The sequence below is a fragment of the Equus przewalskii genome, chromosome 4 (assembly GCF_037783145.1).
Source record: "Equus przewalskii isolate Varuska chromosome 4, EquPr2, whole genome shotgun sequence".
Classification (NCBI taxonomy): Eukaryota; Metazoa; Chordata; class Mammalia; order Perissodactyla; family Equidae; genus Equus; species Equus przewalskii.
Window position 1 is genome coordinate 39,535,770 of NC_091834.1, and position 18,042 is coordinate 39,553,811.

Consider the following 18,042-nt stretch of genomic DNA (forward strand, 5'->3'; position numbering starts at 1 on the left):
ACCAGCTGCAGGAGCAGCAGCCACAGCACTGGCGATGTATTGTGCTGTCACTTCAGGAAGGAGGAAAACCCAGAACAAATTTGACGTGGTTTTCACCACACGGTGATTGCAGTCCTATTCAAGGATGTCACAGTCACGCCACCCACTGAGCAGAGCTCAGACGGAAATCAGGCCTCCTTCAAAGTGTCTCAAGTCACTGCCTATCCCCGAACAGACTAAGCCAAGGGTTTTAAAGAAAAGCAGCCCTGTGGCCCCGTCTTATCTCAGCCCTATCAGGGCCTGAGAAAAAACCTTCAGCTACAGGTAAGTCGAAGTGAAGCCAAGATGCTCTCCCTGCAGAAATACAACCCCCTCCCCCCTTTTTTTTTTTTGAGGAAGATTAGCCATGAGCTAACATCTGCTGCCAATCCTCCTCTTTTTGCTGAGGAAGACTGGCCCTGAGCTAACATCCATGCCCATCTTCCTCTACTTTCTATGTGGGACCCCTTCTACGGCATGGCTTGCCAAGCAGTGCCACGTCCGCACCCGGGATCCGAACCAGCGAACCCCAGGCTGCTGAAGCAGAACGTGCGAACTTAACCGCTGCGCCACTGGGCCAGCCCCACAACCCCTCTTAAAGAAGCAGGCAGGGCAATGCACCATTTCTGAGATTTGGTTCAGTGTTTGTACCACGAAAATTTGATCTATAAAATTTCAAGCAAGTGCAGAAAAGGAATGCAGATTTACACTCAGGGACTTTTAGACTCTCCACATTCAAAAGATCAAAGCTTGAACGCTTTGTTATTATAACACCATCCAAATTTCTAAGATCTATTTGGAGCTTTGTGACTGGCTTTTGAGATTAAAATATAAATATCTATAAGTTATCATACTGAGTGGCGACTGGGGGTGAGGACAGGCAGAAGGGGCGGTTGTTTCTTTGGTTTTGCCAAACCAAAACCATGAAGGGAGCCATGTATGTATGTTTCCTATTTCTGGGGAGGATGGCAAAGCTTTGGTTCACTAAAGAAAAATTAGACTTGTGGATGGCAGGGACTCTAATTTTGAACAGTAACTTTGAATGTCAACCCGTTGACCTACAGCAAGACAGAGAATGAGAAATGGGCATCTCTTATGGAGGGGAATGTTCAAAATGACTACCAACAGACAGTAGCCTCTTCAGGAGCGTGACTGTTGACCAAGAAGAGCAGCCTGAAATTCTGTTCAAGACCAGCTACCTTCTCCAAAGCAATATATTGTTGGCCAAATATTATAGAACATCAGATACAGTGGTATATGGTTTTGGTATGAGGAAGAGTCAGAGAAGATTAGGAAATACAACTGCAATCGTTTCATACCGGTTTTCATGCCCAATTTCCAGTGAAACTTTGTATTATTTTAATTCTCATGATAAGAAACTGCTGGGGAAAAAAGCACTGGGGATGACTGGAATGAAAGTGTCAGTTTGCTACACATTCCATGCTCAACCAGGGTTAAGTGTAGTTTTGTCTTACTCACTCTGAAAATGGCATACTGAAAATGAGGGTGCATAGACCAGGAGGACATACCCATGCCAATATGAGTAAAATTCCCTTCAAACCAAATCCTATAAAGTCCAACAATGACAATTCTAGTCATTCACCAGGTGACATACAAAGAGCAGATAATTCAATAGCTTTAAAAATAGTTTATTTCGTTCTTCACAAACACATGAGCCTTCTGACCACAGGTACCACAAATTAAATAAAAATTTATATTAGAATACATTTGTCTTACATGATTCAAGATAAAGTGGATTTTAAAAGCAAATGGGTGCCAATTAAGGGAGTCAGGAGGGGATCAGGGTAGGTACTAGGAATAGGGCGCATGCGTTTTCGACAGTGTTTACTGAAAGAGGCAGTAATCAGCACATGTGCATCATATGAGCAGTTACCCAAAATCAGCACATCCAGGAGAGGTGCCGAGTCTCATAGTTCCTCTGTCTACATTATAAAATGCAACAAGTACTTCCCTAACATACAAAGACTTCTCCCCCAGTAGTCTTGGTACCAGCAACAGAATATGATTATTAAACATCTCCAATGTGGTTTTCATTACAAAAACATGTTTCACATAAAAGCTTCATAATACAACCCAGAGACAGAATTAGTGCATATTTAAAATCTGAAGCCAGGCTGGCTACTTCTGATAATTTTTCATTTCTTCCAGTGTTTTTAATTTTTATAAATATGCACTCAGTTTCCTATCAGTTTAAACATACACGAAACACTTTGCTCTGAGCACCATGATTGCCTTACAGTAGCCTCTTTGGGACTATAATCTTAATCCAAGGAAAACAGCTCTAATTTCTATTCAGACTTGCTCCTTCCCCCAAATCATGTTAGTGTTGACCAATCCCAGCAAATGTCAGATACAAAGAAAGGTTTGCGAGCAGAGGCCCAAAGAATTATGAATAATTTCACAACGATCTGGTTAAGAAAACACACAGAAAATGAATGATTTCACCTTATAAAAAGCCTTGGCTTGAATTAAACAAGAGATGGAAGTGAAAAGAATGAACCATTGGTCCAGTCTGAGATGAGGCACGTTTCACCACAGCAACAAAGCGACACAGTCTCCCAGGGGCGCTCAGCCTACGGGCCTCCACTGACAGCTGCCAAGGTAGATGCCGACGGCTTAAAGAGAGGTAGGTAAAGTCCAAATTTGTTTTCAATCCCTGCAAATGTGGCGACTGCCAGTTTGTAGCCCCCGACGTGATCAGGATTGGGAGCAGGCAGTGTGATCCTGGACTTAGGAACTGGCTCTGAGCCCGCAGGTTTCCTAAAAGAAGACAAAGTAGAGTGAGAATCTGAGTTTTGTTATTTTTTTTAACTTGGTAAAAACAACACTCAAAAACTGTTAAAATCTGGGGCCAGCCTGGTGGTGCAGCAGTTAAGTTTGCACATTCTGCTTTGGTGGCCCGGAGTTTGCCAGTTCAGATCCCGGGTGCGGACCTTGCACCGCTTATCAACCCATGCTGTGGCAGGGATCCCACATATGAAATGGAGGAAGATGGGCACGGATGTTAGCTCAGGGCCAGTCTTCCTCAGCAAAAAGAGGAGGATTGGCAGCAGATGTTAGCTCAGGGCTAATCTTCCTCAGAAAAACTGTTAAAATCTGCATCATAAAGGAGTTGTGGCATTCTATTAGGCTGTATGTTTCCCTTTGAAATGAGTCTGATCACATGATTTCACTATTTACATCCATCTTTTCTAGTTCATCACGGGGACTAGACTGAGGTTCCTGCCTCAAGGATGACTGAGTATTAGAAGCAGCTGGAATTCCCCTGCGGATTTAGTGTGATACTTACACTCCTCCAAAATCAATGTAGAACCATCGCTGTAGCAATTCGTATGTCAGGAGAGTTACGCCGAACTGGGGTGAGGATCGAAACACACGAGCTTCGAAAAAAATAGGGAAATAACAGATATAATTAGATTAAAAAAAATTTTACCTGATACCAAAGGTTTACTTAAGAACACATTATTTCCATACCTCCAGCTCCTTTCCATAAAGCCTTTGGGCCTTCTTCCCGCAGTATCTTTCTAAAGCAGTCTATCACTCCACTGTAAGTGGTTTGGCCAGCCCGGGCAGCCACCTGTAATCGTGTCTTGATAACATCAGCAGGGGTCACTAAAGATGCCGCAGGCATACCTGCAGGAAAGACAATGCCATTGCAGTCTGGTCACATTCTCACTATATAAAAATAACTGGGCTTTGAACTGCTGGCCCTGCAAGGAAAGTTAAGAATCCTGTGGAATCAAATGCCTCGTTCACTGTCCCCTCTCGGAAGCACAGCTGTGACTCCCGTCCGCAGAGATGGAGGCCCGGACTCACCTACAGACACTCTTTACCTCCCCCTCCCCACATCAGCCCATCTCTATTTGTTATGCTTATGCAGTAGTCTTAAATAGTTTTAAGGAATTATTTATCAATAACACTACTTCAAATGGCTGAGAACAAACGGAGAAAGTTGGGGTTTTTTTTTGGTGCTTTCCTGTTGAAATCAGAAACTCGCGAAGTTATTAAGGTCCGATTTTTCAGAGGTGAAGCTTGTTACGCGTTTCCTCTTCATGCTTTTCTGCGGCTGCTGGCACAGGAGGTGCCTCCTCGTACACACTCGACCACCCCTCACCCTGCAAACCCTAACCTCTCCAGTTACACCAGAAAAAGACTTTACTGATAGCTAAACAAACACTGTGTGTGCGTGTGTGTGTGTGTGTGTGGCGGGGTGGCCAGAGGGGGCGACTCCCACAGATAACACTTTAGGATTCCTTTTTCCTAAGACTGACATGGCCAGAAAAAATATTTGACAGAAAGCTGAAAATTTATACTGGCTGCTAATCAATGAAAAAGGAACAACAACAACAACAAAAACCCTCCCAAAATTACCAACGGGAAATTTTTCTACAGTCATTTTATCCAAAATGGGGCAGGCCATGTTTAGATTTTTTAAAAGCGAGACTGTACTCAGAAGACACTGTCTCTTATGGTTTTATTACTTTTCCATTATGAACCTATTCCAAACCAAATTGGTCAAATGCAGATGCATAAATCTCCTTTGCTTTTTTTAAGGCTTAATAATTCTGTAAGAATTTCTGTCCAAACCAGCGTGGTCTGGCTCCCAGCCCCATCTCATCCTTCCACCAGACAGCTTTAAAGCTACAGTGTGTGCGTGCATGTCTGGGGAAACCTGCAGAGGACACGTTTGCATTCATATTGCTGAGCTGCATCTCATCCTCTTCCATCTTTACTGGGCTCAAACACTCATCTTAGGGAATAGTTTCTATAAAACGCATCACATTTTTGCATGTGAAAAAGCTCACTTTATAGCCAATGCTTCACTGAGTAAGTCATACTGAATTTCCTATTAGCTTAGAGGAATTATTTTAACTTTGAGCCAGGAATTTATCCTCCAACATAATGGAAGGAAACATGAAAAATGCTTAGAAACCCTCTGTGTTCACACCACCGATTTTGTTTTACTTCCTGGTTTAGAAAGAGTTTAGCAAGGCTGTCTGCTTTAGACATGCAATAAAATCCTCCTTACAACGGTGGGCAAGTATGTTAGAGTGTGACTGTGAAAGTCATACAAGCAATAAAACGGGTAAAAAGATTCCTTCAGTTAGGGTAGTTTTCATAAATAGTTCCTTGTTATGAAAAAAGAGAGAAGTATGGGGGGCAGGGAGGAAAGATACTGATCAGTGGAATAAAAATGCCAGAAGAAAGGTGTAAGATGTTTAGTAAGTTGCCTGGCAAAACTGAGTGGTGTGGGGCCAGGAGGGAGGGTGCTTGAAATATGGGAGCCTGTACACCACTCTCACCCCTCCATCCCCAGCTCCCCTCTCTCCTGGGATGACAGCTGCTCGGGCCTTGGAGGAGCTGTGGACATCCCTGTAGACAGGGGATTTCTGGTGTGGAGATTTGCTAAATTAACCTGGAGAACAGCATCAGGCTGCTCCAAAGCAAGGGCAGGAAAGCAGTGTCGACCAGAAAGAGCTTGGTCACCAGACAGCTGTTGATTTTCGAGGCCAAGGTTGGCAAAGACTCCAAGCAAATTTGCCTGGTCTCTAGTGGCTTCCAAAAGGCTAAGCCAATGCTGATGAAGAGGTCAAGTTTTCTCTATTCCCAAAGATGGGAGAGCAAGAGGAGGCTAGGAAACAGAAAGGCTTTTTCTAGGTTCCTCAACAGGGAGGGGACTGGCAGCCTACCTGATGCTTCAGTGATGAGACAAATGACGAGCCCTTGGGGCCACTCGCTACCCACAGGACAGGAACAACTTGGGATGCTCTCCAGCCAACAAAAAAATTGTAACTTTTTAAGGGTGCCCCAAAACTACAGAGTAGAAGTTCATTTACGACAAAAGGAAAGCATGACTAGCAAAATACAACTGTGGAGTGACTCATCCTTTCTTTTCATAAACAGCTTGTTAGCATTTGTAGAGAATGGTTTCTCTGTTTATGGGATATGAAGTTAACGTTTATCTATTTTGGATCAAGGTTAAGAGTTTTCCAAATTCCCTTTGCCTCCTTATCTATACTATCTAGTTGATGTATCAGCTTCTAAGAGAAGTGTAAAGATTCTCATTTAGAATGAGAAAATATCACCTTCTTGTCATACTTTTAAGTTCAGGTTTTATAGGAAAATATTATGTTGATAATACAGAGAAGTTGATGACATATCTTCTTAGTGAATCTTAGCTTTTATAAGTGTGAAACATGCCTCTGTGCTTCTGAATGCTATTTTTAAACCCCGAATTCCATTTAGTTTGACATTAATATTGCTACACTTGCTTATTACTGGTATTTTCCTGGTACATATTTTTCAATCCTTTCTCTTTCCATCTTTTTATGTCACTGTTTTCTCAAACTTCAGTTGACCAGATCTTCCTTCACAACTCAGCTAAAAATGTTTGTATTTACCATGGCGTTGAATCCATTCAGTGTGGCTATTAGGTTTCTTTCTGCTATCCTGTAATATGGTTTATAATCTTCTCTGCTTCTAGTTGTTCCCCTTTTGATCCCTTTTCTAATTAAATTTATTGAAATATTATATGCATTTATTACATAAGTGTAATATTGACAATGTGTACATTAATTAGCATTTACCTCCTTCATATACACCAAAGTTAGCAGTCATTTAGACCGACTCTCAGGTTTAACTTTTATTTGCTCTGTTTCATATATCCCATATTTTCCTCTCTCTTAAATTCACTTTTTCTTTGGCCGCAGAGGGGTCTCTGCAGGGTAACCTTTGAGTCCTGGCACGGGAGAAACTAACTGGAGTTTCGCTCTGCCTCCTCAATGCCAGGAATGTAATGGAGGCTCACGACGTCCTCTGGCATTTTGAAGCAGCCAGTACTGCAAGGAGAAGCGATCGTCTATTACTGATTTCTTTTCTGTCCTTTCCTTATTACTGCTTCCTAGGGAACTCCCATTAAATACATGTTAGGCCTCCTGGATTAATCCTACACGTCTTCAGTTTTCTCTTATTTGTCATCTGTGTATTTTTGCTCCCTATTCCTGAGTTGGGTTTTTTTCCCATGACTTTATTTTCCAGATGTCTAATTTGGTCTTTGGTCATATCCATTCTGTCATTCAGATCATCTGTGGATTTTTCATTTTGGCAATCCTTTTACTAATTTTGAAGAGAGCTTCCTTAACGATGATTCCTTTCAAATCTCAGGACCCTAATTCTAGTTCTTAAAAGTTCTCCCCTGTTCCCTGAATTGCCTGTTTTCTCTGTAGTCCTTCTGTTTACCAACCTTATTGCTCCTTCTGGTCTGAGGACCCCTGGCTGGCTATTGATATTCAAGTTCAAAGGACAGGCTGATCAGTACTGTGGATGGCATCTATCATTGACAGGCCTCTCTCCTGAATGGGAAGGCCGTCTGTGGGCTCTGGGAAATGGGGGAGGCCTGTTAGCTGGATGCAGGGGCTAAGGGAGGCTGGCAGGGTGGGGACCTTCCAAATCGCTGAAATGTGGTGCACTTCACTCTGCGAGTATAAGGAATTAGTTCATACCCCTCTTGGGAAGAGCTGCCATTAGTTTATTTTTTTTTCTGCATCTGTGGTAAAGGTCTAGAATTACCTTAAGCCTTGCCCTGCTTTCTTTCAATTCCTTATAACTACCCTCCCCAGGCAGTGGTCTCTTTTTTTCAAATACAGCTCTGGGCTTTAAGCCTGAATTCAAGTATTGCCTGAAGCTCCACATACTGTAAAAAGGAGGAGAGAGGACCAGGCCCCACCTCCCTGAAGTGAATGCAGTTCTTTAACTCTTATTAATGATGTACCCTAAAACCTCCAGCCCTCACTCCGGGCATTCTAGTCTACACTGAGAGTTCACATTCTCTCGTTCTGCTCTTACATTAATAGAAGTGGTTTCTCCTGCCAGTGTTTTGGGCTGTGGCCTCTTTCAGTCCAGTTTCAGGGTCAACACGTTTCTGTTTCCTGTCTTCTGAGGGCCGGGGCTAATATTTTCTAGTGCCAAGAAGGAGTTTTTAAAAGCGTGTTTTCTGGTATTCGGGAGGAGAGGAGAGACTGATGAATATGCTCAGGCTGTTACCTTGATCCAACTTCTCCTTTTCTTTTTTGTAAGGATTTAAGAACTGCTTTTAAATTATCTTAAGCTTTATGTCCACAAAAGTAGCAAATTTGTGCCAATAGTACTTTTCTCCTCACTTAATTCTGACAATGTTTGTGAAAGTACCATAATCAGTCACAGACATCTAACACTTCCATATCTGTGCTGTGAACAGCTTTTGAAGATATTCATGAATCACGGCTCAGTCTAGGCTATTTAATTCAAAGACAAAACGGTCACCACAGCTTGACTTTTTCCTCTAGCTCATCATTCTGACAACTAAGATCATCTGGTCTGACTGATAGATCACTCTATGAAATGTGAGAAGTATTAGATAGACTTTATTTGATATTATCCATACACCATGTTGAAATGCCCCTCGTTAATCAAAATGTAACATGTTCACCAGAGGGAATTAGAATTTGGTTTCTTAATTTCAGGCTCCCTGCTTCAGCCCTCACCTTCTGACATACTGAGACCCTTTGGCAAATGAACATAAATTCAAATATCGGTTAATCTTACACGATCCTGTGAATTAATGGAGTAGATATTAGTATGTAAAGATATTCCCAGTTTATAACTAGATACATAAATCTAAAAAAAAATCAATATCCTCTAGGTTTTGAGATACCAACAATCATCTGTTTAAAAGCTGCTTATTACTAAAACAATCTAACTTCAAATCAAATTTTTGGAAAAAGACAGTACTTACTGAATAACTGAAATTACTATCAAAACATAGAAAGCATAATCATATTCATTTAATTGCAGATCCATCCTATTTATAATAAAATTGTTCAACAAAAATATATGTATGCTGTGTAAGAGATCAATTTAAATGTAAAATATAAAAAATATTTTTATATAAAAATCTATATTTTATATTAGATATAAAAAGACATACAAAATAGTCATGAGACATTTTTGTCTTACAATAAGTAAGTTAGTGGTCAACTATTATTCATCATAGCTTATTTTGAGATAAGCTTTTCTCCTTTCTCTTAATGACAGCAAAGATCACTTTGACCCTGGATGTGCTTCCTGGGATTCTGTGCATACTCCATCAGTATGTCCTCTCCCTAGGAAATGCCTTTGCTCTCACTGGTATCCGCAGAGGGAACGTGGGGGCCTGACCCATGTTCCACCCAACAGCCCATACAGTGTGGTGCATTTTTGTGCTTGCTGCCTTTTGTGGTGGTGTCGCACTGTGCATGCTTCTAAACAAAGGTCTTCTTGCCCTTCTCCACATTGAATTCTGCTCTCTGGTCGAGCATGCCAGCAAGGGTCTATGCTTAGCAGCCAGTTGCCTGCTTCCTCCCATGACATCAGTTAACTGCTTATCACTGTATATAGATTTTTTTTTTTTGAGGAAGATTAGCCCTGAGCTAACATCTGCTGCCAATCCTCCTCTTTTTTTTTGCTGAGGAAGACTGGCCCTGAGCTAACATCCATGCCCACCTTCCTCTACTTTATATGTGGGATGCCTACCACAGCATGGCTTGTCAAGCGGTGCCTTGTCCACACCCAGGATCCGAACTGGCGAAGTGGAATGTGCACACTTAACTGCTGTGCCCCTGGGCCGGCCCCTGTATATAGATTTTTATGTGCATCTTATAACAAAATACTAATCTTTCTTGTTAATTTTGATACATTTTTAGGATTTTAATTTGGATTTTCAGGTAAAAAAATCACTTGCAAATAATGATAGTTTCATTGCTTCTTTTCTAATATTTATGCCTCTCTTTTTTCTTATCTTACCACACTGACTGGAACTTCTAAAATAATAATGACAATGGTAATTATAACATTTGCCATTGGCTTCTAATATCTATTATTAAATTAAGAAAGTAGCTTAGTTCTCATTACATACTTTATACAGATTTGTAGAATATACAAAACCATCAAGCTCTGTAGCTGATCTGTTCTTTGAAGAAAAAAACAATATGACAAATTGTGTCTTCTATTTTCCCACCCCACAAGGAAGGGAAAGATAGACAACAAAATGAGAGTAAATGTTCTATAGTAAATGTGGGAGCTAGCTCCCAAAACAGCCCTCGATGATCTTCACCTCCTGGTATTCATATTTCTGCATCTGTATCAATTCCTTGCACATTACATAGGGCTGATCAGTATAACCGATAGGATAGTGTGTGAAAATGTACAAGTGTGACTTCCAAGACTAGTTCATAAAAGACATCACAGCTTCTGCTTTGCTTTCTCTCTCTCCCTCCCTTCCTCTGTGCCTCCCCACCGCGTTTCCTCTCCTTCTCTCTCTCTGATCTTGCTGGGGGTGGGGAGTGCAGGGTGGTGGGAAGCCAGCTGCCGTGTCAAGAGGACATCCAAGGTGACCAATGGAGAGGCCATATGGCAAGGAACTGAGGCCTCCTACCAAAAGCCATGTGATTGACCCATCTGGAAAGTGAATCTTCCAATTCCAGTCAAGGCATCTAGAGCCCTGGCTGACATCTGACTGCAACCTCATGACAGATCATGAGGCAAAAAACACTGTTTGGCTCAAGATAAGCTGATAACCCTGATAACTCAGATAAGCTGTTTCCAACCCAGAGAAACCATGAGATAATAAATGTTTGCTGTTTTAAGCTGGTTAAGTTTTGGGGTAATTTGTTATGCAGCAATAGGTAACTAATAGAGAAGGTATCTAGAAATCAACTCTGAAAGACAACAGGATGGCTATAGGGCCAAAATAACAACAGCTTGGGGATGTAAAATAGCTCAAACTTTCAAGAATAATGTGACAATGCCTTAAAAACAATCATACTTATTACCAGCAAACTCTTGTTAGAGAATCTATTTCTCCAAGGAAAATGATCCAAAATAGGGGAAAAGCCTTTAAGCACAAAGACGTTTATTGTACAATACCATGTATTTAAATATTTTTTAAAAGAATTTAAGTTATCTAAAATTGAGGATTAGATAAGTATGCAGCAATTAAAAACTATGTGTACAAAGTTTTAAATGACATGATAAAATTAATATTATCAAACATTTAAAAATACTTACTGTGTGCCAGGCACTTTCTTGGATCTTTATGTCTATTAATTCACTTAATCCTCATATATAGATGGAGAAACAAGCAGAGTGGGATTAAATAACTTGCACAGGTCACACAAGTATAAGAGGGCAAACAGCAGTTTGCTGGGTAGTCTGACCTCACAGCACACGCCATTAACCATTTTGCTGTGATGGCTAACAGTGCTTCAGATACGATACGAAGTGAAAACCACATATACACAGCGTGATCACAACTCCGTTCAAAACCATTCAAAGAAGGGAAATTAGCAAAAATGTTAAAGAGTGATTACCTTTGAGTAGTGGAGTAATGGATAATATTGTCTCATTTACCCTTTCTGGTACTTTCCAACTATTTTACAATAAGAAATATTACTTTCATAATCATAAAAAAAAGGGAAGAAAATAAACCTTAAAAGAGAAAAAAATCCTCTAGTAATTTCTACAGCTCTCATAGTATGGATTACCTAGGAAACTCCTTCCCAGAGATTAAATCACATCTGGGTAGCTATCTTCTCCAAGGAGGAGTTAAAGGTAATAATTTTGTGGTGTGAAGAAAACAAAGCTTGGAGAGAGTCCAAGACTTTGACCTGAGCTCTAACACTTACCTTCTGATTTCACAACTGATTTTTGGAGTGCCCTACGGACAGGTTCTTTTGGATTCAACATAACACTGGCTAACATGTCCTGAGGATTCACCATATGCTAGGCCCTAGCTAAGTCCTTCACATGGGGACTCTTACTTGAGTCTCACAACCACACTCTCTAGTGGGTACAATTATCATCTCCATCTATAGTTGAGGGAACCAAGGCTCAGGGGAGGTTAAGTCACTTCCTAGCATCACACACCAAGTGGTGCGGTGTGTCAGTTCTCCTCATTAGGTCCTACCTTATCTCAAATAAGTAATGTGAAGTGAATTATACTGTAAAAACTTTTCATTTATATATACGTAAATGACATATAATGGACACAGTGAATCAATGGCCAAGTTGGGGTTAAAAGTGGGAATTCTATATTCTAGTTTTGAAATCATGATTTCTTAAGATGGGCAGAGTGGTTTCATTGCTACTCATACTACTAGGGTTCCTGAGAACCAGGGAAGGACAATCCTGCCTCATCCGCCAATATCACCGCCTTTGAAGAAAAGGGATTAACTAATTAAAGGGGAGCTACATGGGTTCCTGCCTCCAGGGGCTCCCTAGGCTAGCGGCGGCGGCGGCGGGGGGGGGGGGGGGGGGGGGGTACACAACAAACAACTTCTCAAAAGCAGGGGCTTGTGCTCCAGAGACTCAAGCCACATATCTGATGAGAACACCTGTATCAAAACTGCCTGGACCCAGGCATGCCATGACTGCCTTAGGGTTTGTTAACTCATTAAATGTTTGTCACCACCTGGAGAGCTAATCCAGATCGTTCCAGCCTTTAGGGTCTCTGGAAAGGAGAAGCATCAAAGACTGAACTGATTCCTGCTGTGGCTATACTCAAATTTCCTCTAGGGATTTACTTTGGGATTGTAGAAACCAACCACCATATCTATTTTTTTCTATTGACATTTTTGCTATAGCACCAAAAAAAAAAAAAAACAACAGTCACTGCTCTCTGGGATTCAATGAACACACACACCCTGTTTCTACAACCTTACACAGCTAGGAGGAATCAGGTAACTAACAAGCCTAAATCATTTCTGGTTCTACTGCATTTCTTTTCTCTAAACGATAATAAGTACTGTTTAAATTCTGGACAAGCTTTTAGACACTATTTTGCTCAGACACCTTTAAGCCATAAGTATTTAGATTTTTAAAAACTTCCAACTCAAGAGTTCTCCTTCTTACACTATGAAGTAAAACTATGAAATAATGTGGAACTTGAATTGGAATCCAACACCACCACAAAATGCACCAGTTTTTAATGAGCTTTTTCTGGAGTTAAGAAATTAAGCTTGTCTAATAGTCTAATCTGCCAGAAGTAAGATTAATTTCTTTCCCTTTCTTTTCAGTAGCTCTTTAAAGCAGTCTATAGCCATCTCATTTGTGCGCTGTCAAGAACTGTAGGCAAAAATTCCAGTGCAGCGGCATGGGGGGTGGGATGGTAGCACAGCTCTGTGAGGGACACTCACCAGCTATGGCGCCAGCCAAGAGCAGGCTTCCGGGGCTAATCTGCCCATCTTCATTCGCAAAGGAAGCCTTCACATGAGCATAGCACGGGAAGTAGATGGCCGAGAAAGGAATGTCCCGCAGAAAGCAGGCTTTGGCACCCTGTACATTTGAAAAGGAAGAAAAACCACATGAAACACATATCCCATTGAGAAGATCAAGCTTCTCTGGAACTCACCTCAGAACAAAATATTCCTGGAGAAGACCAAATTTGTACTCACAAGTTGAAAGGGGAACAGAAAACAAAATAACCCCAATTCTGCAAGTAATAAATCTGAATTTTGTTTTTAAAAATAAAACAAATTTTATTGTGTGGTGTGAGGAAGAGGGGGCAGTTCTCATTTATGCTAACGGTAAGACTTCGACTGAAACAATTTTGGAACGCTGCCTGCGACATCCTTGTAAATCCCTGCTGATGGCAGGTCACTGGCATTTCCAGGAGGATCTGTTCTCAGAAGACAGTCAGCAACAATCAAGATGCCTCTGTTTACACACTAGGAAGTAGACAAATTATATAGGTGGCGGGGGAAGGGGTTTATTTTTCATACTGTTTGAGACTCTGATCAAAGTGTTGGACTCTTTCCCAGAAAAAATTACACATATGTAAAAAATTATATACCTTTTCAAGGGGTTCATGGATCCCCTAATTTATTCACATACTTACTCCTACCCCCCAGAGTTTATGAAACATTGATAAATGCCTGTTCTAAAGCCTTAAAATATTTACAATAATTCCTACGCATTTAAGAGCTGTGTGTAGAACAATTAGCCACCAGAGCAAAGTCTTCAAAATAATTTCTCATGCCAAAATAATGCCATGGGGAGGCCTTGAGAATTGATGTGTGCCAGAAATATGATATACTATTCTAATGAAAACCACAAGACGTATATTGTGCTTCAGGTAGGCTAAATGGGAAGGAAGTCACCTCTTTTCAACACTCAATGATTTAATACCATTTCTTTCACAGATTTTTTAATACCTAAATATTTCCACCAAATTTAGAGATCCTTCAAAGAAAATAATGAATCCATCCAGATTCAACAGATTTAGCCAAGCCCAGTGACATTTACTGAGGTCTAGTGATGTTGGAGCTTGGGCATTTTTGCCTGATGCTAGGCTCCAATCTGTCAAAGCTCCTGAAACTACACGTCTGTTATGGTAGCCCTAGCTTTTCTGACACCTGCATCATACTCTTGACTCAAACTGAGTTTGTGAGTAATAAAACCCTTAGTCTTTTGCATATGAACTACTATTAACCTATGTGTACGGTAACAATTAGTTGCTTTAAACAAGTAATATAAGCAGGACTTTATGTTTAATCCTGTTTAACTTCATCCCAGTTTGGCTCAATTGGAACAAATGCTTGGAATCTGGATTCTGTCACGTTGGCTATTCCTCAGTCAACTCACCCATGAAGGTGTTAAGATGCCTCTGTCCACTTTGAGTACAGAGATTCAAAAAAGGACAGATCCACATCATGTACTGCCAATCAGCCCATATTTCTGCATCTTGTCTACCCCCAAACTGTTAAATGCCTAACTGAAAAGAAGAACCACAAAATCCACCACACCCAAATTCCTCATTTTATACATGTGCAAACTGATGCTCAGGACAGTTAACCTATCAATTGCACGTTTATTAAAAGCCCTGCTGCTGGCTTGCTCAGGGGGACTTCCTTGGAGGCAGTGCCAGAGACTGGTCCAACACTCAGGACTCTCAAGTTCTTTGTACCTCCCCCAGTTTTTTCAAGGTGAAAAAGTACAGTATAATGCCAATATCCATGTGTAGCGTCCAATCCTTTCCATATGATTACTTTTTTAAAAAGTTATAATCCAGGTAGTTACTGTTTAAGGGTAACACTATCATCCATTTGTCTCTCTACTTTCACTTCCATTTCCTCATTTTTAATTTTTATTTTGTGAGGAAGATTGGCCCTGAGCTAACATCCCCCACCAATCCTCCTCTTTTTGCTGAGGAAGACTGGCCCTGAGCTAACATCCGTGCCCATCTTCCTCTACTTTATATGTGAGATGCCTGCCACAGCATGGCTTGATAAACAATGTGTAGGTCTGTGCCGGGGATCCAAACCAGCAAACCCCGGGCTGCTGAAGCAGAACATGTGAACTTAACCGCTACGCAACAGGGCTGGCCTCCATATCCTTATTTTGGATAAAATAAGGAAACCTTCCTGTAAGTTCTGCTAGCTATTTGCCCACATGCAGACTCTGTCCAGGAGATATTCAAGTTAGATACCAAAGAATCAATTCAAATTGAGATCAGTTAAATCTTCCTCATGTCTGGCTCCCTCCAGATAGTAAAAAACATTGCCATATTACTTACTGTCTTTCTAAACAAATTGCTTCGGAGTAATTTTTTAGGCTGATATAATTCCTCTTCCCACAAATCCTGCTTTTTACTAAATCTATGAGTTTTTACTTTTAACCTCATCTCCTAAATGTTCACATCTTAGAGCTAAACTTCAGTACACATGCTCTGTCCATTTTTTTGCTGGTAATATTTTCCCTGATTATGAATTATTAAGTGCTTATCGTAGACAATACAGAAATGTATTACAAATTTAAATTGCTCTTAATTTCCACCAGCCTGAGATCACCACCCCAACTATTGTACAGTGTATGTTTTGGAGCATTTACTTCAACAGTAATATTAACTACCATTCCACAGTTGGGATCATAATTCTGTGGTTCTGAGTTGCCTTTTCTTCTTCTTAAATTCATGGTGCATGTTTTTTTAGGGGGAGGCAGTATTGTCTAACATCTCTTTCATTCTTCAGCCATATTGTCTAAATTTCTTTTGCATTTGTTGTTTCAAAAACTCTACCACCATCTTTGGTCTTGGCTGTCCTGTGGATTAAGCCCAGTATTCTCACCCTTCTCAAAGCTTTGCAATGACTTCACTTTCCTATTTTCCTCTCCCTGGTCAGCCTGATTCCTCTCAGGTAAAGCTACTCAATGCCCTATTCACCTGATCAGTCAAGGTGCACCTATCACTCTGCATCTTTTTTGATGATTGCCAAGCTGGGAATGTCAACCTCTTAAATACCACCTCTTCATTCATCTAAACCCCAAACACCACCCTTTCCACTGAGGATAGGCAGGGAGTGGATTCCATATGGCTCCATGTCATCTACACTTTCTCACCGCTGTTCTGAGTTTTCCTCATGCTCTTACATCTGTCTCTGTCAGTGTTGCCTATTTCAGAGTGTAAGCAACCAGGTGCCAGGAACTACTGTCTGATTTAATTTAGAAAACACTTAGCAAAATCTTCGGCGGTCAGCTAGGGCCTGAGACATGTTCCTGGTGACCCTGATGTGGCTTTGCCAATTCCCATTAAAAAAACCACAACTAAAAAGAAAAGTGAGAGGCTTTGGGATACCCTGTCAGGTTTCTGCAAGGAAAACTAACTCATTTCTTGGAAAAATATATTAGAAACCAAAACTAAGCTGTTAGTTTTTCAAACAAAGATACAGAATTTGTTGGGGATACAACAGGGCTTAGGAGGAAGTAGGTGATAATTTTGTAATGGGATATTAAATTTTAAAAAAAGGAGAGAGAGGCAGTGATTAGCTCTCCTTATGGTATGTGGCTTCCATATGATCAGAAGGCCACGGGAAGACAGGATCTGATTTTAGAAACATTCCCGTGACACAAGAAGAGTAAGGCCATGGGAAGAAGCAGCTGGGTTTTCCCAAGAAGGAACTCTCCCTCCTCGCCTGAAATCACACGTTAGTGTGAGAACGAATCCTAGTAAGGGTGTGATGAGCTTTAAGAGATGTCTGAAAACAGCTCCAGACCACGGAGAAGGAAAATGGCTTGATCAAACAAACACGTAAAGAAGAACAAATCTAAGGAAAAGGTGGAGCTGTATTGTGAAACACAAGGAAACATGGTTAGGAACATGTTGTAGTTTCCCTACCAGGGATCAGACAGGGTGGTGAAATAATTTACGCATATGAGAGCGAATGTCAGACTGGGCAAGAACTTTTAGGTTTCTGATTATCCGAGAAAAAGGAAGAAAAGTCAAGGAAGAAAAATAACATGTGAAACAGCTACCATCTCTGCTCCACAGAGGCAGCACAGCCTTGCCAGCAAGTTAAAACATTTGAAAACTCAAATTTCCACTGATGGAGGTATGAAGAACCCCGGGCAGAACTCTCCCCATCACTGCGTAGCCGTGTGATGAACACTGGGAGAAACCGAGCTCTGAACCTTCCTCACTCGTCAGAAATACTGAAGCTTGCCTTCTTGGCTGGGGGAGGACCAGGGCTTTGAGAATAAATGAGGTATTAACTGTGAACGTCCCACGCAATGCGGCAGTTACAGTACAACGTAAGGCACAGCGGGGGTGAAGAGGTCTGCGTCTCCCTGGCTCTCCTGGGCCGGCATCCTTCCAGAGCCCAGCTCCTGCTCAGGCATCTCCCTGCAGGGATCACCTTCCTGAGCCAGGAGGTACCCCCCATTCTCACACCCCAGGCATCAAAGCCCCCTAAGGAAAGCTCACTTTGCAAAAGATTGGAGAAAAAGGCGCAGACTTATTAAATTTCTCTGGCCTCCTTTCCTCACGACTTCCTTCAGGTCTAAGGCACAAAGGCAGGTGCCAATTTGTAAGGCCGCCTCGGGCCATACCTGACCTGTTGCTCCCGCACAATGAAAAGGGAAGCAGGATGTGAAAAAGGCTTTTAAAGTTCCAACAGTGAGAATGTTTCGCTCCCAGATTCCTTGATAAATCCTTCACTT

General features: G+C 41.3%; 1 protein-coding gene across 2 annotated transcripts in view; it reads right to left on the minus strand.

Moving 5' to 3' along the window:
- Positions 1 to 1,651: 1,651 nt before the first annotated feature.
- Positions 1,652 to 18,042, minus strand: part of SLC25A13 (solute carrier family 25 member 13) — a 195,349-nt gene continuing 178,958 nt past the window's right edge. For both annotated transcript variants that reach the window (XM_070615671.1, XM_070615672.1), the window contains exons 15-18: positions 13,248 to 13,386; positions 3,514 to 3,672; positions 3,329 to 3,419; positions 1,652 to 2,799 (exon numbers count right to left, since the gene is read on the minus strand). In XM_070615671.1, coding sequence (XP_070471772.1) covers positions 2,613 to 2,799; positions 3,329 to 3,419; positions 3,514 to 3,672; positions 13,248 to 13,386 — 576 coding nt within the window. In that variant the 3' untranslated portion in view covers positions 1,652 to 2,612. The remainder of the gene's footprint in view (positions 2,800 to 3,328; positions 3,420 to 3,513; positions 3,673 to 13,247; positions 13,387 to 18,042) is intronic.